The 26,380-nt window shown below is 42.1% G+C and overlaps 1 protein-coding gene across 6 annotated transcripts; it reads right to left on the minus strand.

Annotated features, from left to right (window-relative positions):
- Positions 1 to 137: 137 nt before the first annotated feature.
- Positions 138 to 26,380, minus strand: LOC128744572 (peroxisomal acyl-coenzyme A oxidase 3). Of its 6 annotated transcripts, none has more exons than XM_053841684.1 (7): positions 26,241 to 26,380; positions 10,114 to 10,304; positions 9,717 to 10,034; positions 9,056 to 9,661; positions 8,525 to 8,999; positions 1,356 to 1,533; positions 138 to 1,291 (listed from the first exon to the last, which is right to left on the minus strand). In XM_053841684.1, the coding sequence occupies exons 2-7, from the start codon at positions 10,246 to 10,248 to the stop codon at positions 919 to 921; spliced, it is 2,085 nt and encodes a 694-aa protein (XP_053697659.1). In that variant the 5' UTR covers positions 10,249 to 10,304; positions 26,241 to 26,380; the 3' UTR covers positions 138 to 918. The 6 variants fall into 6 exon arrangements, with proteins under 6 accessions (XP_053697659.1, XP_053697660.1, XP_053697655.1 ...); XM_053841685.1 differs by having other exon boundaries at positions 26,170 to 26,380; XM_053841680.1 differs by lacking the exon at positions 26,241 to 26,380 and adding an exon at positions 18,307 to 18,402.

A 26,380-nucleotide genomic window follows, 5' to 3' on the forward strand; every position in this document is an offset into this window, starting at 1 on the left:
CAATTTTACTGCTTGTGGTAAATTATGTAATTTTCAGCATCACGACTGGGATCGTTCGCGTATCATTCTTTTAAAGTCAACAACTCTGTTCACACTGAATCTATTTCATTTCTCTTAAATCAGAAAACGCCCCCTTTTTTCGCTCACAACTTGCGTCTGCTTTATTTCGCTACAGTAAATGCGTTATTTGTTTCACATTCAAAACAACTACATAGTTCCATTATACATATCTCGTCGTATACATATTGGGACTCATAGATAACATTAAGTATTTCTCGGATAAATAAATGGAAACCTTACAGGAACACAGAGAACAAGAAAAAAACAAGTAACTACTATCTAGTAGCAGAAAGAGGTAAACGAACGGTTAAACAGTCATTTAAATGTGATAGTTAAAATTGTTTCCAGTATTACTAAACGGATAATTCGACCGAAAACGCGTTGAAAACAGGAACATTTCAACTACAGTGAGTGGAGAATCGATGTCGTCTTAAAAACTCTCGAGGATGAATTGTATATAGAAACAGGCTATCCTGTTCTGGTTTGTCTAAAATTTGTTTTGTTTAAAGTTTAATATAAATATCTAGGTATTCAAAATAAGACACATGTTGTTGATTTTAACCATACATATACGGTTGATTGGTAGGTCAGTGTATACGCTGGGAAATCAGGGAATATCATTCTACACACTGTCGCACTAGAACTACACGTAATTTGATTTTTCACCTTGCGTTCTGTCTCAGTCGACTGGATGTCGAAAAAATAAACTCTCACAGCTTATGGTTTCGTTTCCGGAGGGAGGAATCGGGATCGATTGCACTACATATATGTATAACATTCGCTATAATTTCTGCGCTAGATTTCTTGCATCTTTTTTGTTTGTAACCCGTAGTTTAGACCGTAATGGCAATCACTCGCCTACAGTTTTGATTTCATCTTGGTGGGAATGATGTCTTTCCACCAGGAGGCTCGCTCCATTGCACCGGGATTCGTCATGAATACATTCTGAATGTTCTCGTACAACCGACCGTCGGATTTACCGAGGACCGAATTCAATACCCAGTCCGGTGGAGCGAGCGCATCGGCAATCGCTACGGCAGAATCCTTAAACGTATCGCACGCCTGCAACAATGTTCCTCGTATGGCGTCTGCGAAACGTGGTCCCACCGCGAACCCGCCCGCATAGAATGTCGCCAAGTGTCTATCAATACACCACATGCCGTAAATCAGATAAACATTGAATAATACTGGTTGGAGTTCGGCCGCAACGTCCGCTCGCTGACAACGGGATCTACAAAACAAGGAATTTTAATTTTGGTAACAATTGTTGCTTAGGTAATTGGTGAAAGACTCACCTGAAACTTTTCAATGCGTAGTATTCGGCATATGCGCGACTCATGTCTCTCGCCCGGTAAACCTGAGAATCATTTCGCGCCTTGAACCTGTCTACGTTATTTTTTTCGGCAAGCTGATTTTGCTCGCAAGTCGCATGCAACAGCCAACATAAAAGCCACTCGTAGCACTGGTTGATAACTGGAAAAAAGAAAAAAAAGATATAAAATTAGATTATTAAATCAAATAGCTGAACTGATTAATCTGAAAGTAACAACCAAAATGTTTCGATATGAGAAAAACTTCAAAGGTCAACTGTGGTGCGTGCCAAAACGGTCTACAGCAGGTCCCAAGATGGTTTGCAGGTTTTTAATAAAGAACTGATGGAGAACAAGAAGCCGAAGAAACCAGATGAGAAAGAAGAAACCTCTATCTTTCGATCCCCTGAAGAGTTTGACCTTTTAAAAACTCGTCGAAAAATCCCTTGAGGCAAATGCTCGGGTTCTACCCCAAAATCGAATGCAGAGATCTGGACGACTATGGCCTGCAAGCTGCTATAGGCAGAGTAAAAGTCGGGTGATCAGTGTGTTGACCAACTTTTGGAGAGATGCTTTGAATGCATGAACTTTGCTTATCTGATGAAGAACTGCAAAAGTCCTGAGAGATGTGGTGAAAAAAAGAACATTGCAAGAGACAAAGCACCAAAGATTCATACTATACAGAAATGACGACGGTAACGACCATATGATAGGAGCCTTCAAATGGCAGGTGTACAATAATGATGGAGTACAGAGCCATATCGAGTTCCATCCGACAGCAATAACTGGGTTGCAATAAGGCAGCGATGGCTGCCATATATGTTATGGGAAGATTTCTCATTTAACAGATGATCTCGTGTGCAGGTTCTTTGGTCGTTAAAAAGAGGACCATGCTCATGGTTCATCAAACGAAGGACGCACTTATTGAGAAGCTCTCCGGAAGAAGACCGGTAACCATCGGAGGAGAGTTTAATGCTTGGGCAGTGGATAGTGGTGGTAGATAGACTAATTCCAGAGAATATAGCTTGCCAGAAGTCTTAGTACTCGAAAAACATCTGGAAACCATAATTCTCAATAAGTTGACAAAGTTTATAGAAAGTACCATCATCAAGTATGCAATTCGGATTCCTAAAAGGGAAGTCTACGGTTGAAGTTATCTATACAGTAGTTGCGTAGTAGTCCAGAACCTCACGCTTTATTTTAAACATGCAGCTATAAAATAGATACCACGGAGGTCCACCCACAGCCTCTTATTCAGCAACTCCTATCTCTACCTCGTGGTACCATCCAGGATACGTTCCTTAGTGGAATGCGGACAGGGAAGCGTGCACTCATGCGAATGCGGAGTGTAAATTCTTCGCCTACAAATGACGGGTCTCGGTAGGAACAGGTTCGAATGAATCTATAAATACTAGGAACTAGAGCAGAGGGTCCAAAGCCCCAAAAAGAGGATGGTTTTTATAGCTGTTATCCATGGCTATAATGTAAAACGTGAATGGATTAAGCCCCTAATCCAAGGTGTCATGCAACCCGTGCCGAGGGATGGACGGCGGGGGGGGGGGGGGGGGGGGCTTACAAATACTCAGCCGCAAACGGAGCCTGTTGAGTACCAGAGCGCTCTCCACAGTACTCCGCCCTTACCGCATCATGAGGGGCTCTGATGTAGCAAAGTTTTCTTTCCTCTCAACTCGTGGGATTCTTATGGAAAACAAAATCAAAAATACAAGTGCAGATACGGTAGAAAACCCGTTCGCGAGAGGAGACATCCAGCGTTCTCCACCAAGGGTGGATAAGGATGCAACTAGGAGCACTAGTGTGGGTGGCAGGGCAGCGGTATGCCTACCACGCCGGACACAGCGATGAACGGCCCAGCACTAATCAGGGCCCTAAAGTGGTAGCAGCGTCACAGCAGCTCGATATAATAATCAAGTTTACGTCACAGCGCGGCAATTTCTCCAAGAACCTGAAGCAGAGTTTGCTCATGCTTCGGAGAACCTTGAATGCAGCGATCAAAACGCACAACGACCTCGTGGCGTGGCGCGTGCAGGAGAGGCGAATAAGGTGACCGTGAAAGCGTCAAAGGCAGTACAGACGGACGCCTGCCCGTTGACGGAGTGTTGCAACGCGGCCCAGGAGGACACGGAAAGCGCTACCAGCAGCGATAAAGGCATCCGCCAAGCGTCTGAGACAATCCCCGGGAAATAGCAGCCCTGGTGAACCGAAAAAACGCCTGATCGGTAAAAGCCCTCAGGCTAGCGGATTGACAGAGCTAACCGATGAACCAGCGGGAAGCTCCAAGACGGGTGGCCCGTGGACCGAGGTTAAGGCCAAGAGGAAAGGCAGAGGAGGCTCCACTAAAAAAACAGCTCCACCTAAATCGGCAAGGAAGCGAGCGAAGAAGGGCGACGCTCTTATCCTGAAAACTGACGGGTCGAAATACTCGGAGGTTCTGAAGGCCATGAGAGGAGACACCCTACTCAGGGATCTGGGCGCGGACGTGCGGAGCTTGCGGAGTGCAGGTACGTGCTCCCACACCAGAAGTGACTCTCCAGTTTAGGAACCTGGATCAGATCACCGAAGTGCGCGAGGTCGTACTAGCTCTTAACCTTCCGTTACTCGCGCCAACTTTTGTAACACGGATACTCGCGCGTTGTATTTTGTACAACACTCTTTATCTCGGAATATCTCGGAATCCTGGCTATACAGAAAGTTACTGTCTTCAGCAAAGTTAATCAGTAGGTTAAGACCTTTCGTTTGGGGGATAGAATTTTATAAGTTTGTCACCAGGCGGCGCCAAAGCCCGCTGTAAATTGTACATCTTGCAGTAGTGGCCATATACAAGTTGTTGCATTCGGAAAGATCCTTTTATCGTTCCTAAATGATGTAGCATTCTATTGATTAAATTTTTTTCTAGCAGTTATCATGTTTTCTTAGATATTTCTCACATAAAATATCTCATCACATAAAGTATGATAACATTTCTGCTGTTGGCAGAAAGTAGGGCGTCTGTGGTTAGAAAGTAAGGCTAATGTGGTGTTTTGATTTACTTGGGCAGGATGTTTAGAAAGTTTTTTGCACAGTTATGATACATAGTGTGAAAATTGGATACTTTCGTTCATCAGCCTAGCATTTTTGGTCCACTAAAACATTTTTTGAAAACAAGATCATACAAATAAACAGATTCCGTAGATAGAACACATTCAGAAAACTAGCCCATACACTAGCGCCGTGAAGTCACGAAATTATGAACTTTTGCACAGCGGAATGACCATCAACTGCTGAATAACTTTGCTGCATACAGAAACCATTTTCCCTTATGAAGAAATAAGAGAAAATTCCAGTAGGGACCAAGTGCGGTACCCCTCACATGCCGCTTGCATCATTTCTGCGATTTCGGTTTATGCTCATCTATTTTGCTGAAAAGTATAAAGCATTAATGTATTGAATAATTAAGTCATTTTGTTCATAATAATTTTATTGAAGAATACATTTTGGTTTGACATCGATCTGTTACTTTAAAACAAAATGGCATCCAAAAATCTACAAGTGTTGTACAAAATACAACAGCGCGAATAACGGAAGGTTAAAGAGCAAAGTGGAGTGGTGGTGGCAACCGAGGCGGTTCGCCTACGCAAGGGTCCGGCCGGGACCCAGGTAGCCACCATACGACTTCCGCTGGCGAACTGAAACGATGCCCTGAAGGCTGCTAGGCTAAAAGTGGAGTGGTCGGTATGCCCTTTGAGCATGCACAAGCAGTCGGAAGCTTGCTTCCGTTGCTTCGAGCACGGACATAAAGCCTAGAACTGCAAGGGGCCAGATAGGAGCCAATTGTGCAGGAGATGTGGCAGTGCTGGCCATAAAGCGAGGGACCGCGCGCAGCCTCCCAAGTGCCTGATCTGTACCGGTACACGGGACGCAAAGCACGTAACGGGAGATCCAAGGTGCCCAGTCGGTGTGCCGTTCATAGTGCAAGTGACACAACTCAACCTGAACCACTGCAGCACGGTTCAGCAGCTGTTACACCATGCAGTTTCTGAGACAGCAATGGACATTACCAAAATCATGGACCCATATCGCGTCCCTGCCGGAAACGGCAACTGGGTCTCGGATAGGTCCGGGACGGCGGCTATATGGACGACAAGCAGGTTCCCGGTTCAAGAGGTTGTGTCAACTGCAGACGAGGGATTTGCGGTTGGTCTATCGAGCAGTTTACGCGGATGGTAGACCGAATATCAGCTGTGCTGATTAGTTTAAAGCCGGTGGTTGTGGCGAGCGACTTAAACGCTTGGACGGTAGAGTGGGAAAGTCGTCGCACGAACCATGGGGGTAGGATTCTGCTTGAGGCTTTGGCAAAGATTAACGTAGATCTGACCAACGTCGGCAACACAAGTACCTTTAGTAGGAACGGTACTTTCGGCAGTCCTGGTCTGATAGGAGACTGGAGAGTAGACAATGGCTACACTCACAGTGACCATCAGGCGGTCCGCTATGGTGTCGGTCAGATAACGAGGCGGCAGGCGGCGAGTAGAGCCGACACTCCAACCACCCGTGGATGGAAGACATCTTACTTCGATCCCGAAGTATTTGTGGAAGCGATCCGAAGAGAGTGCGGTGATCGCGGTATGCCTGATCCGAACGCTGATCATTTTATTGAGGTACTGTTGCGACCATGTGACACTACTATGCCTAGGAAAAGCCGACCTAGGTATGAGAGGTCACCGGCTTACTGGTGGACAGCTGAAATTGCGGAACTCTGCGGAGCGTGCTTTCTAGCGAGGAGAATTATGAAAAGAGCTCGTTCGGACGAAGGTAGGGCTGAATGGCGAGTAGCACTTGTTGCTGCACGCGCAGCACTTAAGAGTGGGATAAAAGCTAGTAAACAAGCCTGCTTTGAAACGTTATGTGCTAGTGCCAATGCGAACCCGTGTGGTGATACCTACAGGGTCGTAATGGCAAAGACCATGGGCGTGATGGCGCCCACAGACCGATCGCCAGAGATGCTGAAGCGAATCACCGAGGGCCTCTTTCCGCGCCACGAGCCAAGCCGAACAGCCGATTATGGACCGTTTTCAAATGTACACTAATATTTTTTTCAACAATGGACAATGTATTTTTAATTTCGGTAAATCATATCTTCTTCATGTATTTTTGTATTTTTTTAACAGCTTGAGAAAAAAAATTCCAAAATTTTAGTTGTCACCCGTTAGCAATCCTGTAGTGTACAGAAAAAAGTTAGATAGTGTTATCGGTTGATTTGCAGCAGCCATGGTGCAGACAGTCATAACACTACGCTCGATGCTTTGTTCATACTGTCAGCCTTACATCAGAGCGAAGATGTTGGACATCGTGAGGCACTTCGTGTCTTGATGAGCTGGCGCCTACAAAATCCCTTCTGAAGAAAGGCGAGAACATCGAATTAAAACCTCAGTCGAGGTCAGCCGTGTCTGAGCAGCAGGCAATGACCCAGAAGGAGCGGCTCAAGGTGCTGGTCAAAAGCACCGTGGTCATGATGGATTAGGAGACCTACTTGACGCGAGAACGCAAAGAGTGGCAGGGGACCAAAGAGACAAGGGATGACGTCAAGTATATCTTCGACATCAAGTTTCCGAAGAAGGTCCTTCTGTGGATGATGATCAGCGAAAAATCAAATACAGAAGTGTTCGTTTTGTTACACAATGACTTTCATTCAGGAACGTCTATGGCTTCGAGGCTTCGAGGAGAGCATCATCAGCAAGTGGCGTCAGCGTTTGACAAACACCAGACAAATCGCGGCACAACCCCATGTCAGCCTGAAGGTGTGCAGTGTGCTGAACCGGATAAAAATGTATCCTTTCGCCAATACAGGTTCAAAAACTGTTACCTGCGAATAAACGTAAGTGGATTGAGTTTTGCAGGATTATGCAAGCAAAAGTGGAGGCGAACCGTAAATTTATGAAAAACATTGTTGTTGCTGTTGTTGTTTTTCATACATGAATTCTTGTTGCTTTTAGATACTATTTTAAAACACAAGACCATACATTTAAAATTAAATTGCAACTAAACTAAAAGAGATAGGCGTTTTACGTCCAAGAACAAATTGTGACACGGTACCAGAGCTTCAAATTAGTAAATAAAATAAATCAGTTTTATCACACCTTTTTAGGAGAAATTTGATAAAAACGCCTGGAGAAACATTTATTTCAAAGCTTTTTGCTTCTAAAAAGTGACTAAATTTCATGAAGTAGCAAGTCTAAGAACAATTTCAGTTCGAGAGTTTCTCAGCTTTCGATTGAAGCTATAACAGAATTGAACCAGCTAGCGTAGTTGCACGATACTCGCAGAAAGTAGGGTTTTACCAAGTGATCGGTTTTTGGCCGACCCAGCCGGTTTTTCATCTGCAAAGTCGGCTGCCGCTCAATCCGGCAGAGGCCGGTTTTCCGACATAGAAAGCCGGATTTATACTTTTTGTCGCATTTTTTAAATTTATTTTTTATTTCTTTTCCACTAAATTTTCGAATAAACGTAAGAGTTTAAATTTGACCGGCCCGACTTCAGATATGATTGCATCGTTGACAGTTGACAGTTCCTAAGAGAATTCGAGATTTGGTATGAGTGCGGAAGAGAATCAAAAGCAGTAAAATCATAAGTAAATATGATTTCCTAAAGCTTGTACGATTGCTAACGATTGAGATTTGACCACATTTTTTTTCATCAAATGAGGTCCACTATCACCCGCTGACACTAAGCTACCTAACACCTTGTATACAGAAAGAAGTGCCTGCTATAAGAATGTATGCTGTAACAATTGCCGTAAAGCCGCAGCAGGACGTCGTAGCGTTTTGCAAAAGCCTAATAAACCAAACGTAGGATTAAAGGAAAATTTGTTCCATTGAGCCATCTTTTGTGGTTTCCTTTTGTCACCATCCTAAATTAATTCATTCTTTTAATGGATACGTTAGTAACCGTTAAAAACGACAATTCAACCTCTCTACGCTAGAAAATAGGAGAACTCAAAAGCTTCACCTCGGCCGAGATGATATTGTACGCGTAGTTACGTTGAAAACCGCAGCAGGCACATTAACGCGGCCCAATATAAAAATATGCATCTTGGCAACAGCAAAATTCTCCGAACAAATTGATAAACAATATAGAATTCAGAAAGATTTGGTACTCACATTCAGCACTATCCACGTTGCAGCGGCCGGCCACCACCGCATCGAAGCTGTTCTTCAGGATAGTCTCACGCCGTTCGATAAAATTGGCTGATCCCACCGGACTCTCCACACTGTATCCCTTCCACTGCCGCAGCAACCAGTTGGACGCTTGCTGCCCCAGCACATTATTATCGCCTTCATACGTACAACTGGGATCGTGATTATTCCTCAGTTCTCCGAGATTCGCTGCCTTTAGGTAACCGTGTCCCCCGCAAGCTTCTCGCGACTCCTGGATGGCATCCCGCGCCGTCCAGGTTACCAGCGGCTTGGACGAGGACACGAGGGCATGAATTTCCGATACGATTTGCGTCAGCAACTCGAACCCGTTAGATTCCGCTTGAGATTTCTGTACAGTTTCCAGATAGATTTCTGTTAGAGCGAATACCGATACTTTAAGTACGCAGGACGCTGCTAAGTACGGGAAAATTCTCCATTGCTAAAAATAAAGTTTTCATTATAGAATTCGTTAGATGCAAACCAGGTTTAGCCTACATGCAGCTGGTATTCGATAATTGACTGCTCCGGGCCATCCTTCTCCGGACCGAATTGTTTCCTCAGGGCAGCGTATCGCACAGCAATTACGGCTGCATGCGAAAGAGTGTTCGTCGATTCCTGCATAATACCCAACCGACCGGCGGAAAATGATTCCAAAACTGCCCCCAATATTTTACCGGGTTCGTTAAACGTACTTTCGTATACTCCCTCGGGCGTTACATCTCCCGCTCGGTTCAGCAGGTTCTCTCGTGGTATTCGATAATTGTTAAACATAACGAACCCATTGTCAATACCATTCAAACCAATCTTTTCACCGATGTCACCCACGATAACTCCCGGGTAGGGCTGCAGGGTTTTGGGATCCCGAATAGGCACCAAGAAACCTTGCAGACCTTGATCCTTTCCGTCGTTTGTGTAAAGAATGGCGAACAGCAGTGCTATCGAGGCAGTTTTTCCCAGGTTACCAATCCAGCACTTAGCTGCTTCGAAATCCGGAGTGTTGATAATAAACTCCTGCGTCCCCGGGTCGTAAGTGGCAGTTGTGCGACATCGTTTCGTGTTACTACCGTGACTGACTTCGGTAATGGCTAGGCAGGTGATGATCTGAAAGATAGACCGGTTAGCTGGTGAATTGTTCGATCATCCAATCTGTACCTACCTCCCTGTTCCAGGCAGCATTGTACACTGCTGAATGTCTCTCGGTTCCCATTGCGAGGAGCGAATTTGTAAAGAGGCCTACACCTAGAGCAATCTTAACCGACATGCTTGGACAGACGGCATGCAGTGCCTCGTTGATGCTCATCAGATACCGCACACGATATTTGTAGTCGGACGAATAGATTTCGGCCGGTGCTAGTTCTAAATCTGCGATTCGGTTAACCTGCTTTGCCGCTCGCTCCTTTTGCTCGTCGACTGATAAAGTCGCTGTGACCGGAGTGAAAAGTGGTTCCGATTCCAATCTGCGCCACACCTCGTACTGTAATGCAAAAGCGGAGAGTTTTAATAAAATCTGAAAATGTTTTTGTTGAGTGAGTTAAAGGGTGGGAAATACAGACCTTTATCCGCGTTAGGTTCGGATTTTCCAATACCATTTTGAGTTCCTTCCAGTTGAACTTTGCACGATTTCGATACTCACAGAGAGGTCCCCGCGGTAGGTCCGGCAGTAAACTGTTTTTGACTTCTTTCGCCATTGTACTGTTGAACGAATTGCTGAAGGTCTCGGAGGTTGTGCGAAATATTTAAAGACCTGCAACAGATGAAACAAACTATCCTATAGAGCAAAGTTAGGAACTAAAGCGAGCTCAACCCAGTTATCTTAATTGATATTGGTGGCCTTCACTATTAACAACCGACTAATTAGAGCAACACACATTGATCATAATACGCAGATCACTTATCACTGGTGCTGAAATTACAGGCAAAAAACTAAACCATTTGTTCGCAGGATTTGCCTTAATTTCAAGCGTATAAATTTTATTTTATTTATACATATTGAAAACTCAGCAAATAACATCTATGTTTTATTTTCCCATTTTTAAACACGATATTGCCACAGCCAAATTTCACTCTTGCATTGAGTAAGATGCATTGCACAGTTTTAACGATTTTTTTATTGTGGCGATAAAATGTATGGTCGTCGTTTATTATCTAGCGGCACCGCCGGGGAAACAACCACAGGTGGAATTTTCAGTATCGGGCGTTCAAAATATGATCCTTAAAGAAATGCATGAAAATTCAACGAATGTTGCAAGAAGCAGCACCCGTTATTTTTCATATAGAATTCGAAAATTTGTCAGCTACGAGCTACGATGCTACACTTACTCTCAACCCGCAGGTAATAGCATAATGGCATCAAATATTTTACATCCAATAAAGCATCTACAGCTACACAGCGCGCTTAATTCATTATGTATTCAACTCACGCATCAGCATTTTTGAGACTCATAGGAATATTTAATATGCCTACGTACTGGAGACCAAACGTGTCGTAGCATATTTCAGTTCTTTTTCTTAGTTATTTGCCAGGAAATAAATAACTGTAATCGTACAGCCAATAAGCAGAAAGTTCAGGAGTTTAAATCAAATAACGAAAAGAAATCGAATCGACTGTTGAAACATTGAAAGTTATTCAATGTGTTTTAAATCTGCCATTCCACACTATCCGTTAGTTTACAAGCATGGAAAATGATATCCGCATGGATAGCTCTAACATTCAAACCACACATAAAAATCATAAATATCCTTTAAATCCCGATTTTAAGAAATTTTTACAATAAACTCCCAAGTTGTGTACTAGCTTCAGAGCGGCTCACCATACGGTGCCTGTCAAACGTCAACTTTCGGCCTAAAGTAACACCAGAACCGTCAGCGTAAACGACTGTGTTTGGGACTTGCCCATCAAGGGTAGTTATCTTTCACAGTAATTGCTATTTTTGCTTCACTTATAAGCAAAGAACATCAAAGAAAATATCTATAACATGTCACAAACTTGTCTAAAGTGGTTGTAATAGAAAATTCTCGATACTATGAATGGTCAGATCGAGTTTAAAATCATCGACATAAAATAGTCTGCAATCGATTCCCATGGCATGAAGTATGTCATTGAAAAAGACTATAATGAGAAGTGGGCCAGGAGTGCTGCCCTGAGGTACACAAAACTCTTTTTGAATGTAGATATCCAATCAGATCCCAGCTTAACTTGCAAAACATTATCATACAGGCTGTGACATAGGAATGAGGTTTCTAAATATAATATTTTATGCAGCGTGATGATCAATTCGGACGAAATCCAACTGTCAAGGAACGACTAATGACAAATCCGTGGAAAAATTTAGTTTCCTGCTGTGCTCAAAGTGACACAAAATAATGATTATTTCAAACAATTTGGATACATTCGGCACTGTAATTTAACACATTCTAACGATTATCATCCTTAAAAATCAGATTTTTCTGGAGTTTATAGCATAAACAATTTGAATTTTATAATACATAAGAGTTTTTCTGTAAAGTGAAGCAGTTTCTGGTGCGAAGAATGATAAACTAGATGAAACGGGGAAATTTTGATATGTAGCCCAAAAATATATTGGGTCATCTAATGACAGAAGTTAGACTTATCCGCCGTAGTGTGGTAGAAGTGAGCAGTCGGTTACCGACCATCGATGCGGCAAGCTCAGCACATACCACTCCGGGTGTGTTTGGTGGGTATTTCATCGCATCTGATCCAGGAGCACGAAGCATTCAACGTTTCCTGTTATGAGATCAGAAATAAATAGCCGCTGCTGTTTGATTCGACTCGACTCAACTGACAGTGGTCTGGATAACTCGGAAGATTAACTGGACCATTCAAAGGCAACTGACGCAAGGTGAATCGCAGAAATTTCTTCTGGATACACTCAATCAAAAGGGATTGCATTACTTGGGACGGCACCCAAACAGGGGATGCATACTCCAAAAATGCTTCAAATAAGCGAGCAATAGAGCGTCGTGAGGCAATAAATGTCGGTAAATCCAGCATGACGTTTAACTTCATGATCTCGTTCAACTTCAGCTTCGAGTCGATTGTAACACCTAGATCGCGGGTAGAGTTGACACGTTCCAGACAATCCGATTCCATTTTGTACTGATGGAACAGTATTGCAGCGCCTGTAAAAAATACCTTGCATTTTTTCTGTTAACACGCATACCGTTGTTACCGCACCAAATAAGTTAGTTAGTTGCTATCTACTTGTAATGCGACGTAGTCGACAGGAGTGACAATCACTCGAAAAACTTTTAGATCGTCGGCAAAATAAAATTTCGACGATGAAAGCAGCTCTAACAAGTCGGTGATATAGATGATAAAGATGAGAGGTACAAACACACAGCCTTGGGGTACTTAGACGATATGCAGAATATTCTGAAGTGAAGAGTTCACTTTACTCTGCAGACTTCATAATCAACTGTTCGAGTACAGTAAGATTGCGGGGCTAGTATTACGATGCCATTACTCTAACGGTTGCTCCGGTTCAAGGTTCGAATATGCGATGCCTAGTTTGTTAGACTAGTCCTGTTAGAAACAGTTTTTTAAATTCGGTCTTGGATTACTCGTCAATGCGCTGTGCGTCAACGGTGACCTAGTCGAACCTTGGTGCCGGTGGGGTTTTTGAAAAAAATGACCTCCACAACGCTTTCGTCCGGCATCCTCGCGTCTACTATAGATTCTCGACTTTCACCAGGTGTACGGTGGAAATCTTTCCAAAGCGTTCCTGAAGTTCGTTATGAGAGTCGATCTAACAGGATCTGGGAGAATAGCTTTACCAACGTTATGTCTCGATAGTTGTAGCATTCGATAGAGCCGATCACCCTTTTTGTAGATAGGACTAGCAACTTTTTCCATTCATTCCTCCAGCTTCTCCTCATCCCAAATTTTGAAAATAACCCAGTTATTTCCAATATTTCTCGGTCATGTTTGTAGGGTATGAAATGGGAAAGGCAAATAAGGAAGCGTCCAACATAGCTCCAGCAATCCCAAGCCCCTACCTAGCGCCTCCACCTGGCCTTACCCGGTAATGCTCTATTGAGTAGACAAGCTAGGAGGTGCAATGCTGGGTGGTACCCGGCTGCCTGATCTCAAAACTGCGGGTTTGGATAGCGGATGAGCCACACGACCTTGTTAGTAGGTAAGCTTAACATAAGTTATTTTAATGATTTGTTTCGTTTTAGCTTATAGAACAAGCACCTCCTACTGTACAGTGAAAACTCGGGCCGAAGAAAGTTTAAATAACGCTCATAGATACCAGAAGAAAAAATTAAATTAATAATGAAAGCACTCATGTAAACTCAAATGATGCAACTCTATTCCATTCGAAGGACTGCTGGTGAGATTGTTCTGTTTTTGTCTATATATTCATATTCATATAACACATATTTTATTACATTGCCATATACCTTCATTATCGTAAAGGGGAAGGAGCATCAGGGTATCGAATGAATCGAAGACTGGATGAGGGATGTGGTAACCAGCCCAAGTCATATAAGGTCGGAGAGGAAGTCTATGCTGGAAGGAGTGTCTTATATCCCGTGGAATTATGTAAGCGACATTGCTTATAGATCCACCCAACCCCTTTTGGTCCTTCACGAACAGCATTGACATGAAAGTTGCTAGGTAGATGAACTCGATTCTGCAGTAATTCTACTTGCATACAATGCGAAACCCTTGAGATGATGGTGGCTACCCCCATACATACATACATGCATACATACATACATTTCTCGGTCTTGTTTGTACAGCTTTGCTGGAAGGCGATACTTATTGGTTTTGTTGGTCTGCAACAACCCACTTTCTCATTTGACCTCTTGGAAATCAGATGCTGGGGAATTACTATCTTCCAAGGGCATTCCTAGGTTAACTTTCGTTCCATCTACTTGTGCGACTTCGCCAGTGAGGTGTTCATCGAAGAACTGCTTCCACCTGTCGTCCGCCTTGCACTCGCTTATGATGCCTCCCTCGTCCCTACACATTTCAGATTTCTGTCTTAGGTTTGGTTCACCTTCTCGCCAGAAATCGGGCCTACTTTTCCCACCACAAGACGCTTCGATCATGGAGGATACGTCGCCGCACAAAACTGTCGAGGTATAAAATGCTAACTTGCGTGTGTCGAGACGCTTAACGAATTCGCGACGAGTAGCCCAGGGTCGAGTACAATGTAGAGCAATTCTTGCTACGGCAAGAGCCACCCCGGCTCTAATTTTTCCAGTTCCAGTTGCGCTCATGTCCTTGGGTACGAAAGTGACTCCGTTTGCCACATGATGTATTTCTTGGCCCAATCATGTATTTCTTGGCAAACTATGTAAGTTTCTGCATCCTTACTTCCTCCGGAACATCAAACTTGTGCTGGACGGTGAAATACAGTTGCCCCGGAAACTGCCGGAAGTCCGCCTTGACGTAGGTCTCATCATTGATGATGAGAGAATTGAGGATTTTCAGGTGTTTGCGCAAAATAAATTCGCGAGGTTACTTTTCGCGTGACGCAATTTTTCCATTTTTCGAAAAATTGATCGCGATAAAAATAGAGTGTAAACAATACACTTTAAACTACGTCTACTCAAATTTTCAAGAGAAAATACCCAATGGGTAATTTCCTGCGGCGTTTCTTCCGTGGTTTCTTCCGTGGTTCCGTGGATGTGGGACACCCTTACTCCTCAAGATTGTGACCGGTATTTTGCCAAGTTTTCTCTAGTGGCAGTGCTTTTGTACAAATTATTTTTCAAGCCGATTAAAATTTTTTTAGAGTTGTGTAGCACGTTTAGATCAGATACACAACAGGAACAGCTTGGTTGATGAGTTCGTATATCTGGGATTTTAGGTCACCGCCTCGAATAATAATGCGAGCAAAAAGATTCAAGGATGCATTCAAGGTGGAAATCGGGCCTACTTTTCCCACCACAAGACGCTACGATCATGGAGGATACGTCGCCGCACAAAACTATCGAGGTATAAAATGCTAACTTGCGTGTGTCGAGACGCTTAACGAATTGGCGACGAGTAGCCCAGGGTCGAGTACAATGTAGAGCAATTCTTGCTACGGCAAGAGCCACACCGGCTCTAATTTTTCCAGTATATTTAATTTTTCCAGTATAAATTTTTCAACAATATTCATAGTTTATGAAGTACTTTAATCATCAGACACATTGGTGGCACCAAAACTCACAGGAACTGAAATAATTAGTGGTTCCCAAATTGAAACATTCGGAATATTTTTGAATAAACGTAATTCGCTCAAATGAACAATAGACTTATATAGCTTCTATAGGTTTTATCCGAGATAAAACCGGAAAATAAATGTAAAACTGACAATCTTCTTACCCTGCTATGCAGAAAGATACCATTTTAAAAAGCAAAAACTTAAATCAATGTACTACATGAACTAAATGGTTGTTTGAAGAACTATTCTGTTTCTTTGTATTAACAGGTTACTGTCAGACAACCATAAATAGCTTTTCAATCATCCTGAATCACATTCACAATCGAAATATTTAGTAATTTATTACCATCGGAAAAAATCAATTTCCGTGTGACAAAATCCTAGATTGTGGCATTCGATTGTCGCGAATATGCAATCACACACACGCTGTCCGATCCGATCCGATAAGATAAGCGAATCAAGGGTAAGTAACCAAAATGCGGAGTACCAAGCTGCTGTGGAAATCTCTCTTTTGCGAACCGCGTGTTGCACGCCGATTTACCTTTTTAACTCAAGTTACTACTTACTAACACTAATACGTGTGCAATTGAGTTTCACTAACTTATCGTTGTTTTGTTCTACAAAAATCACCCGATAAATTAGTTCAACTTTGCGAACAATTTCAGCGGGAGATCTACTTTCAAATTAGGAGATAAAAACTATGCCTACGTGTGCGCCAATTCGACAATCTTCTGTTCATGTTAGCACAGCTGTAGCAACCGCAAAATGAGTCGCACGGCACGTTTCAGATATACATGTAATGAATTCAAAAAAAAAAGTAACAACAGTTGTTTACCGACATTATGTCATCGTTGTGTCTAATGCAGTAAGTTTTTAGATATGGGATTCCACTGCGAATCGTTCCAAGTTCCACATGGGCTTCCCAGATAGACACAATATTATTATGTAGGTACTCAAATTGCATGCATACGCAGCAGCACCAGCAGTCGGGTGATGTGACATCATCCCACGACAAAAGTGACTGTCTGCTGGGACATGTGACGCCCGCACCGCAGATATCCGGAGGCCATAAAACCTCGCTCACCACGTGGCCCACCGCAGAAGTCGTGTTCGACACATTATCCTGCATGAAAAATTGGCCTTCCATTTATAATCACACGCTCCGATCGCGGTTGTCGCGACAGAAAGATCTTGATATATGACATGCGATTTATAGATCATGCTACAAACTATTATTTTTTTTTTATCAGAAGAGCTAATGACTAACAAACGAATTATTTGATACACTGTCCAAAGAGATACTTTAGATTACGATGTCTGATAAACAAATTTTGGATAAATTTTGTTCCACAAAACTTTGAAAACCATCAGTTTCCATAGTATTGACCGCACATAAAATCCCAAAGTTTGTACTAGAAGTGTCACACAATTATTTTTCATTTCCTTACATATTAAGCAATCGGCGAAAATTAAATATCACTTGGCATAAATTTTATTTTTAGCTTGACTCTGCCGTAGTGAGCTATCGGAGATAAAATTATTTACCTTCGAAATGCGAATGCTGCCAGTGTTTGGTATAAAGGGCACTACTAAACCGTGAAGAAATCAACCATTTAAACTTCACTTCAAGGTTAACTATCACGGGAAACCTTCAACCTAGAAGCAGTGCACAATAACTAGTTTCACAGCTGATATCGGAGACTCAGCGAAAAATCATCCAACCGGCAAAAACTAGAACCAATATCATGATTTCCCTCAATGTGCACACACGCTTTCTTTTACACGTCCGTCAGTGAATCATGAATGAATTTTTCTTTCCGCTGACTGGTTCGTTTGTTCTACTGATAGCTTGCCTAGCCAAAGGTTGAGGCGAGTCAAAAACACGACTAATCAATTAAAGATTTTTGTATGAATAAACACGCCGAAACCCATACTCCCACCAGCCAGTAGAGGCCAGCCAGAGTCATAGAAGATGAAAAATTTCGCTCATGCGCTCTGGCAACACATTTTCTCGCTTCTCACAGGGCACCGATCCCTGCCTGACCCAAGAAAACCGCCGACCTGCCAAAGCTAAGATTCGAAGCCCCGTCGGAAGCCTTACAAATTAATAATCGCTCCGAAGCAAATTCACGCTCAAAAAGCAATTATCACACACTATTGAGTTTTCGCGATTCTAAAAAACCACCAGATCAAATTTTTGCACACAAATCGCGCACACACACAGAAGAATGGGAAACACGTTTCAGCAATTTTCCTTGCGTCGAATGGTTCGAGCTTTAATATTTTCACAGTTGAGCCGGAATAGAATTGAATAGAATTTTGTTTTCTGACTTCACAGCAATTATGCTCACATCAAACAGTTGGCACCGTTTCACCCACGAATGTCGTTAGGGTTGCAACTGGAAAACACGTGAGTCACACAGCAAGGCAAACACCACAGATGCCATCAGCAAACACCGACCCGGCAATTGATCACTATCAGAGTTTATGCTGAGATACCTACTGGAAGCCCACAACAAGTGGACAGGAACCTTAACCCTATCGCCAAACACAATGCACACCTACCCGGGAAAGCAACCAGTGGCAGCGCGCGGCAGATACCCTATTATCGGACTATTCTAACCACCGACCGTCGACCGACTGTCTTACGCTGCACCGCGAGCGCAGCAGTTTGTTTGACAGATATAACTTCGAACGGAACGGATACAATGGTACCCACTCATACCTACAGGAATTTTATCGCATGGTTCAACGAAGCGTGCTGTGCTGCTGCTGAGCAGACCACAGAAACCAATACCGACTCTCCAGCCAGACCATTCAACAGGCGGGCGAGCGGAACAGGACGGAACGTCGCGACGTGGGTGGGAGGGACGCCCTCAACAAACCGGCCGAATCGTGCAGTTAAATGTTGACGGTAGCGGGTTAGGTTTCCACCCCGGCAGTGTTGCCAAGTACTCCACTAAATTGAAGCCATCAAAACTACAAACAATTGACATTGACATTGATCAAAAACTCATATTTCATCTATTAAATTTGGTGTGCATGTATGCGAAAGAAGTGTAAAATTTATTTCGTGCCAAAAACTTAAGTACATACTCCCAGATATAATTCTTTTTTCTCTTGTAAGTTCGAAATACAGTACCTTAGCTCCTAATGCAAAAATACCTCGAAACTTGAGATCCCCAAAGTCGATTTTTGATGTATTTCTAGCCTCACCTTGTTGGTATTCTAAGTCCAGTTTTGAATGAAGAATTTAAAATGTTTACTTAAGCATATTTCTAAGCTTTAAGCGGCTAAAGTGGTAGATTTCCTACCATGAAGAATGCTTGCAGAAACAATTGTTGCCATTTTTACGCAACCATAAAGTACTCTCACTGTTCTAGCCTGACTTGGCATCCTATTGCTTACTTACTAACGCAGTTGACTTACCGTCCTAAGACGTAACCTGACGAATAAAGTTTTTCCAATTTACTCGGTTGTTACCAATTTACCGAGTACTCTCCGCAAGATCTCGCTCCACCTGGTCTATCCATCTTGCTCGTTGCGCCCCTGATCGTCTTGTTCCTACTAGTTTACCGGCATTCTTGAAACATGTCCTGCGCAGCCGTGCAGCTTTGGCCACATTTTCAATACTGGGTTCGCCATTGGGCTGTGCGAGTTCATGATTCATCATCCGCGTCGATACTCCGTTCTCCTGTACACCGCCGAAGAGCACTTCTCTCTCGAAAACTCCGACCACTCGCAGGTCCTCCTCGCGCAATGTCCACATTTCGTGACCGTAGAGGACAACCGGTCTAATAAGCGTTTTGTACAGGGTACACTTTGTACGGGGGCTCAATCTGTTCGGCGGCAATTGCTTATGAAACCTACAGTAAGCAGGACTTCCGCTGATAGGACGCCTCCGAATCTCACGGCTTGAAGCACTTTGATGAGCTTCCTGAGAAAGCTGTTCTCGTCCATGATTTTCCACAGCTCTTTTTGGTCGATGATAACCATATGCGGCCTTAAAGTCAACGAATAGTGCGTGGGAACTGTGTATTTCCGGCCCTTTTGGAGGATCTGCCGCAGTGTAGATATTTGATCCATTGTTGACCGTCCTTCAACGAAGCCGGTTTGATAAATTCCCACAAATCTGTTCGCAATCGGTGATAGACGATAGACAGCACTTTGTAGGCGGCATTGAGATGGCACTCGATTCTCACAGTTTAACTCGGGTAGATAACTTCATCTTTCTACTCTTCCGGTAGCTGTTATGTACTCCAAATTTTAACAAATAGCATTCACAAGTGGCCAGCTTTTCTTCTGATTCCATTTTAGTAAGTTTTGCTTTTGCACAAAGCCTTTACGGGATCCATTCAGTTTCTGGTTGAAATTTTGCGTTTCTTGAGAAAGATCTTTTGCTCCCTGAAGATGTGGCTTCGCTGTATCATCCTCTGTTTGTGTCTTTGCTCATTCTGATGTGCGACACTGCGTATTACGGCCGACCGCGCAGTATTCTTCTCATCCATCACCCGCCAACATTCATCGTCAAACCAGCCGTTCCGTTGATTCCGTGTCACATGCCCGATGGAGCTCTCCGCTGTTTTGATGGTGTTCAAACAGTCCTCGAGAGGGACCAGCTCGTCCTCTTCCAGCAACTTCGAGAGAGTTCACGTAGTTTGCGGCGACGTCAGGCTGCTTCAGCACTGAGAGATTTAACCGAAGCTGGCGTCGGCGCCTAATGTTATTCACGACGGAGAGTTTTGGGCGTTTCTTAACCATCACTAGGTAGTGGTCCAAGTCAACGTAATCGTTTCGATGGAATCTAATATCAATGATGTCTGAGAAGTGCCGACAGTCGATCAAAACGTGATCGATGTGTGATTTTGTCTGATTTGGTGACCTCCAGGTGTACTTGTGTAGAAGTCTATGCTGGAAGTACTAAAGGGTGTCCCACATCAAATTGCACCACGAAAGAAACGCTGTAGAAAATCACCCATTGGGTCTTTTCTCTTGAAAATTTGAGTAGAAGTAGTTTAGAATGTATTGTTTACACTCTATTTTTATCGCAGCCAGTTTTTCGAAAATTCGAAAAAATGGCGTCACCCGAAAAGCAACGTTGCGAATTTATTTTGCGCAAGCACCTGGAAAATCCTCAACTCTCTCATCATGAATGATGAGAGTTACGTCAAGGCGGACTACCGGCAGCTTCCGGGGCTACTGTACTTCACCGCCCAGCACAAGTTTGATGTTCCGGAGGAAATAAGGATGCAGAAACTTTCATAGTTTGCCAAGAAATACCCATAGAAATGCCCATCGAAAAATTCTAGACTATTACGAAGCAGGCACTACGGAAGCATCCCAAGGAGGTGAAGTCTGATGAAGACACGAAGAAAAAATGGATTTCCGTACAGATGAAGCTGCAGCTAGGTTGTGCAAAACTTTTTAAGTGGAGTTAAGCGTAAGATGCGAGCATATGGTTATGGCATTGAGGTTGAATGAAACAGTTATGCCAAAAGCTTGGGTTATATTTTGTTGTCTGGAAGTTTGAAAAGGATCGATGAATTAGGAAATTTTCTACAGCGTTTCTTCCGTGGTGCAATTTGATGTGGGACACTCTTTACGTATGGTCACGTTCTTGGAAGCGGCAAAGTGGATATGCATTAGGCCGATTTCGTTGGTCAGCGGGTGTGCGCTGAACGCTCCAATAGTCGGTTTGTTTTTCTCTTCTTGGCCGACCTGAGCATTGAAATCCCCGATGACGATCTTGATATCATGTTTTGGGCAGCGGTCGTGTCACGTTCCAATTACGCGAACAGTTCCTCCTTGACGTCATCAGTATACTTCTGAGGTGAGAGCTGTTGAAGAACCGACCCTTGATTATCAACCTGCGCATTCCACGATTGATTGACCACCACCCAATCATCCGTTCCCGCATCTTGCCCATCACTATGAAAGCTGTACCCAGCTCGTGTGTGTGTTGCCGCAGCTCTGGAAAATTGTATATCCATCTCTGGACGTACGTACCATTGAACTCTTCCAGCATATCTCCTGTAGCACTATGACGTCGAACTTGCGGCACTTCAATACGTCGGAGAGCACTCGAGTGCTCCTATGTTCAGCGTCCCGAGTTTCTAATCCATAGACCTTTTTCGCGCATGAGTCTTTTCCAATTGTTCCAATTCGAATTTCGTTACTCTTCATTCATTGCTTAATAGTTTTTCGTGATGGCGACTTGAGAAGCCTGAAGTGGCAATCCCTAGCAGTCCCTGTCAGCATACTACTTTGGCTTTCACCAGCGTTGGTTACTCGATCTCCACCAAGGTGATTGCGAGTGACAGCGTGATTAACGAGAGCCTGCAACTTTATGCGCTTGTCAGGGGATTTGGCCGTGACCTCGACGTTTCGTATGCAATACACGGAAAGAAATCCGATTCCGATACCATGAATGAAATCATGAAATCATGAAGTTTGAAATGCTGTCAAATCATGACCGAACTGCCATATCAGGCTGCACATAATCATGAGTAATGGTTCATGATTCTGCGTTGTGTTGTACTGCAAGAAGCTCGTGATATCATGATTATTATTCATAGTGTATTTTCATAAAGCATAAGCTAGAAACCTGAAATCATGAGTCATTTTGCTCATTTTGCAGATTAAATTTCTATCCGAGTACTGTCGATCTGCAAAGGTCTAGTCAAAACTAAACTGGATTTTGCTAGCATTTTTTGGCCTTCGCCAGTATGTAACGAATGTTCAGTGCATCGAGAAAATCCACAAGAGATTTGTAAGGTTTGTTCTCAGGAATCTCGGATGGAACGGAGAAAAGCTACTACACTGCCATGATCTTTGTTTTTTGGTAAACATTGACACGTTTTAGTCGAGGCACAAGATAGCTGATATCGTGTTTTTACTAACATACTCTCAGGCAGGGTTGTCATATGCACAGATTATTCTGTGTTTAACAGATATTCGAAAGAAATCGCCTGTACAAAATCTGTATGCCTAGAATACAGATTTTCGCCAAATTACACAGATTAAACAGATTTGTGAGCTTTTACAGGAGAGTGAAAGAGACGGAAATAGTCAGCAAAATGACTCTCTATCTCTTTCACTCTCATTGTTTTGCATTGGACAGATTTTTGCACAGATATTTTTTCTTGCCGTACAGATTATCATATTTTTCCAACAAAAACACAGAATTATATGTGGCATCCCTGCTCTCAGGATGAACAGTCAGCAGGGATGCCAGGTGATTTTTTGAAAAGTCTTCACGAATCAAAAAAAAATGTCTTCATTTGTCTTCCTTCGGCTTTCCGCCCATTTAAACTGCATGGTGAAGACATGTCTTCACATGTCTTCAAGTAACTTTTTTGTAACAAAAATGTCTTCAAAATGAAGACATGTCTTCACTTCTGGCATATCTGACAGTCGGCCAACCTTTGACCATATAATTAAGTTTCAATAATTATCTAGTCACACTTCGAGCTAGCGCACTATGGGCAAAAATGAGCAAAAAAACGGACGCAATTAATATGCAACCTGCAGGCTGATAAAATTAGGTGATCTTAAGTAAAATTTTTCAGAGAATCGCGTGGTGTCAACCCCTTTCCTGTTTGTCAACGGAAAGTGCCCAACTTTTCTCATTTTCCCCTATTTTTAACATTTTGTTGCACTTTTTGGACTACACCAAGCAAGGCATAGACAAAACAAAACTTAAAAACCTAATTATTATGTGTAAAGAAGTCCACAAAATCGAATTGGGTTTATCTCATCTAGTTTAGAGCACATTAATTTTACTGGTTGACTTCCCATTTGGTATCGTCAGTTTGGTAACGGGAAGTCAACCAAAAAACTAATGTGCTTTAAGACAAATGAGATAAACCGAATTCGGTTCTATGCACTTCTTTACACAAATTCATTAAGTTTTGAAGTTTTGTTTTCTCAACAGTTATCATTTATGTGTACGAGAAATATGTATTTCTGGGCGGATTGTGTTTATATGTGGCACATGATAATCATATGGAATTTCATATGGAAATTTACCATTAGTTAGGGATTCTCTATGCTCAGACACCTTAGGATTTAAGATAAAACTCCAAAAACACGACACGACACGACAAACTGATCTATTAAAACCTGCATCAATAGAAGAAAAAGATCCTAGAACAATTTAAGACTCCAGCACAAATCTTGTGAGTCCAGTCCTTGCAGGTTTGCTGAATAAAAGTTGAATAATGCCACATAAATTTTTTGTTAAGTGTGGCGGTAATGCGGAATTCGCGTGAAACTGTACGCGAAAAATCCATTTACAAGGCACGTTGATAGGTTGACATCAAATTGATATTTTGCTGCAATTTTTTTCTGATTTTAGCTACCTTTCAAGCAATGCAGACTAATTTTATTTCACATAGGAATCAAGGATATAATAATTCTAGACGAAGTAAGCAAATTTCGCTAATTACTTTACTGTCCGTCCGGTCATAGAGGACAAGTTGATGTCCGGCCATAGAGGACACGACTCAGTTCAAAAAAAGTTTTTTCATCAAAATTTTGTATTTTTATGTTAAATTTAAATTTCGGAAAACAATTTTATCAAGCCAACGTTCAAAAATATTGCATCTTTTATTTATTAAAAACATTTGCAACTACATTTTTATGAAATTTACTCGATTCTTTTTGTTTTATTGATTGAACCGTTCGACAGGTCTCATTTGTTTACGTTTTGAAACAAAGATGTCATAATTAGTGCACCATGAAATCTTGCAATTTACTATTGTTACATGCTTTCCGAATATTTTTATAAAGCTTTGTTTTTGAGAAACCCTAGTGTCCGGCCATAGACGACTTCCCCCTACGTGCAGAATATTTTGAGTGTACATAAGAATACATAAAAATCATTAATCCTATACATAGAAAAAATCATGGGCAATGTAAAAAGTATGCTCAAAACTGATGTCTTGACGTTCTGAGACCAAAACTGTAACATTCTGCCCATTTGTTCAAGAACTATCATCTTTCGAAAACAAAAATTCATGAAAATTGAGAAAAAAAATTATTTCGCAAGCTTGACTATTTGTACTTACATAAAAGAACATCTAGAATAAAACGATCGACCTCAAAAAAGTTACATATACTGTATTTAAATTTTGTAATATGTCTTTAATTTAAAACAAAATATGGATAGAGTGTTGGACATGTAGAACGAAAAATTGTTTTAGAACATTTCTTATCTGACGCTCGTTCAGATAATTATTTTTGCATGAAAAGCAAAACTTGAGCTTCTTTTGAGTGTATTTTCATGAAAAAAAAAAACAATAGTCATTAACTTGATCGTATCGTTTTTACGATGTTGCCCGTTAGAGGGACCATTGAAATTTTGAATAAAACAAAAACCACAAGCAATTTTACTTTAATGTTTGCTTCCTTTACTCAGCTCCCCATTGGACCACAAATTTAACCACAAATTGCTGGTCTTGAATTTTCAATTTTTAGTGGCCAATTTTAGACCGCATGAAAAGAAAACACATTTTGAAGACAATATTCACGTCCAGATGTTGCCGATTTTACATTTCTTATTCCGACTAACCAGTAAACCAAACATCAAAAAAGTCGGTTTAACAGATGCTAAATATGAAAAAAGGTGGAAATCATAAACGAGTATGCTGTATAAATAAAATTACCACTTTTTTTTAATAAATAAAATTAGTCAGGAAATGTTGTACCATCATTAAAGAATGAATTAGCAAGCAGCTGTTGCAAGCTAATTAGGCCAATTTTGTTTGAAATTTAATAAAGGTAAGGAAACAAAAATAAAGAAAGAAGATAGAACGGAGAAAGAATGTGTGTTCATTTGTTGAACTGCCGCTAAAAACGGACAAAGGACACTTACTACCTGCCAAAAATAAACCTAGGATATGATAAATATTTAAAACAGCCTAAACGTTGTTTAATGTGTTTTTAATTTAGTTGTAATTTAATGTATTTCAAGCTTTTTCCTAAATAAAAAATAAAGTGAAGCAGACAAATAGGAGCAATATAGGTTCAGTCACTCTTGCAGGAATTTCAATTCAATTGAAGATCGCTCAAATTTTCACTTTCGAAAAGCTGCATGATAGCAAGTTTCATTCGTTTTCGCACACCCAGGACAGAACAGTAGAAAACGAAGTTTTACTTTACTGCCGGCAAGGTCAGTGCCTTGCATACAAATGTTTGTACATCCTGTCGGTTGAAGAAGAATGAGAAGATTTCATTGCAATATTTTTCTTTGCAATGTTACAACACTCCACTAGTTAGATTTCGCTCGACTATACTTATGGCAGCACTGTCATGCATCACTACTAGACACTGTAAAGCTTTGGTACACATACCAATTGCGAACATATCTTCACACTACTTTTCCCTATTTCATCCCCAAATAGATACAAAAGTTTTCCAAACACAAACCTTAGCCAAGGTCAGATGGCCGGGACGAGTTAAAACAGGTTTGATACTTTTTTCAGAATAAATTAACTAACCAAAATCGAAATCACACTTTTAGCACTTGGGTGCGCAGGAAAACGAAAGCCGGTTCTTTCGAAGTTATCCTAACGAGAAAAACACGCGGCGGCGACCGGACACAGTCCAGGTACCAAGCAGCAGGTATCTTCGACCGACG

The sequence above is a fragment of the Sabethes cyaneus genome, chromosome 3 (assembly GCF_943734655.1).
Source record: "Sabethes cyaneus chromosome 3, idSabCyanKW18_F2, whole genome shotgun sequence".
In the NCBI taxonomy this organism is placed as follows: domain Eukaryota; kingdom Metazoa; phylum Arthropoda; class Insecta; order Diptera; family Culicidae; genus Sabethes; species Sabethes cyaneus.

Coding starts and splice junctions, on each gene's coding strand:
- LOC128744572 (XM_053841684.1), bottom strand. CDS start 10,248: ATGGCGAAAGAAGTCAAAAACAGTTTACTGCCGGACCTACCGCGGGGA. Junction 9,662..9,716: donor ATGCTGCCTGGAACAGGGAG/GTAGGTACAGAT, acceptor TCTATCTTTCAG/ATCATCACCTGCCTAGCCAT. Junction 9,000..9,055: donor TTATCGAATACCAGCTGCAT/GTAGGCTAAACC, acceptor CTTTATTTTTAG/CAATGGAGAATTTTCCCGTA.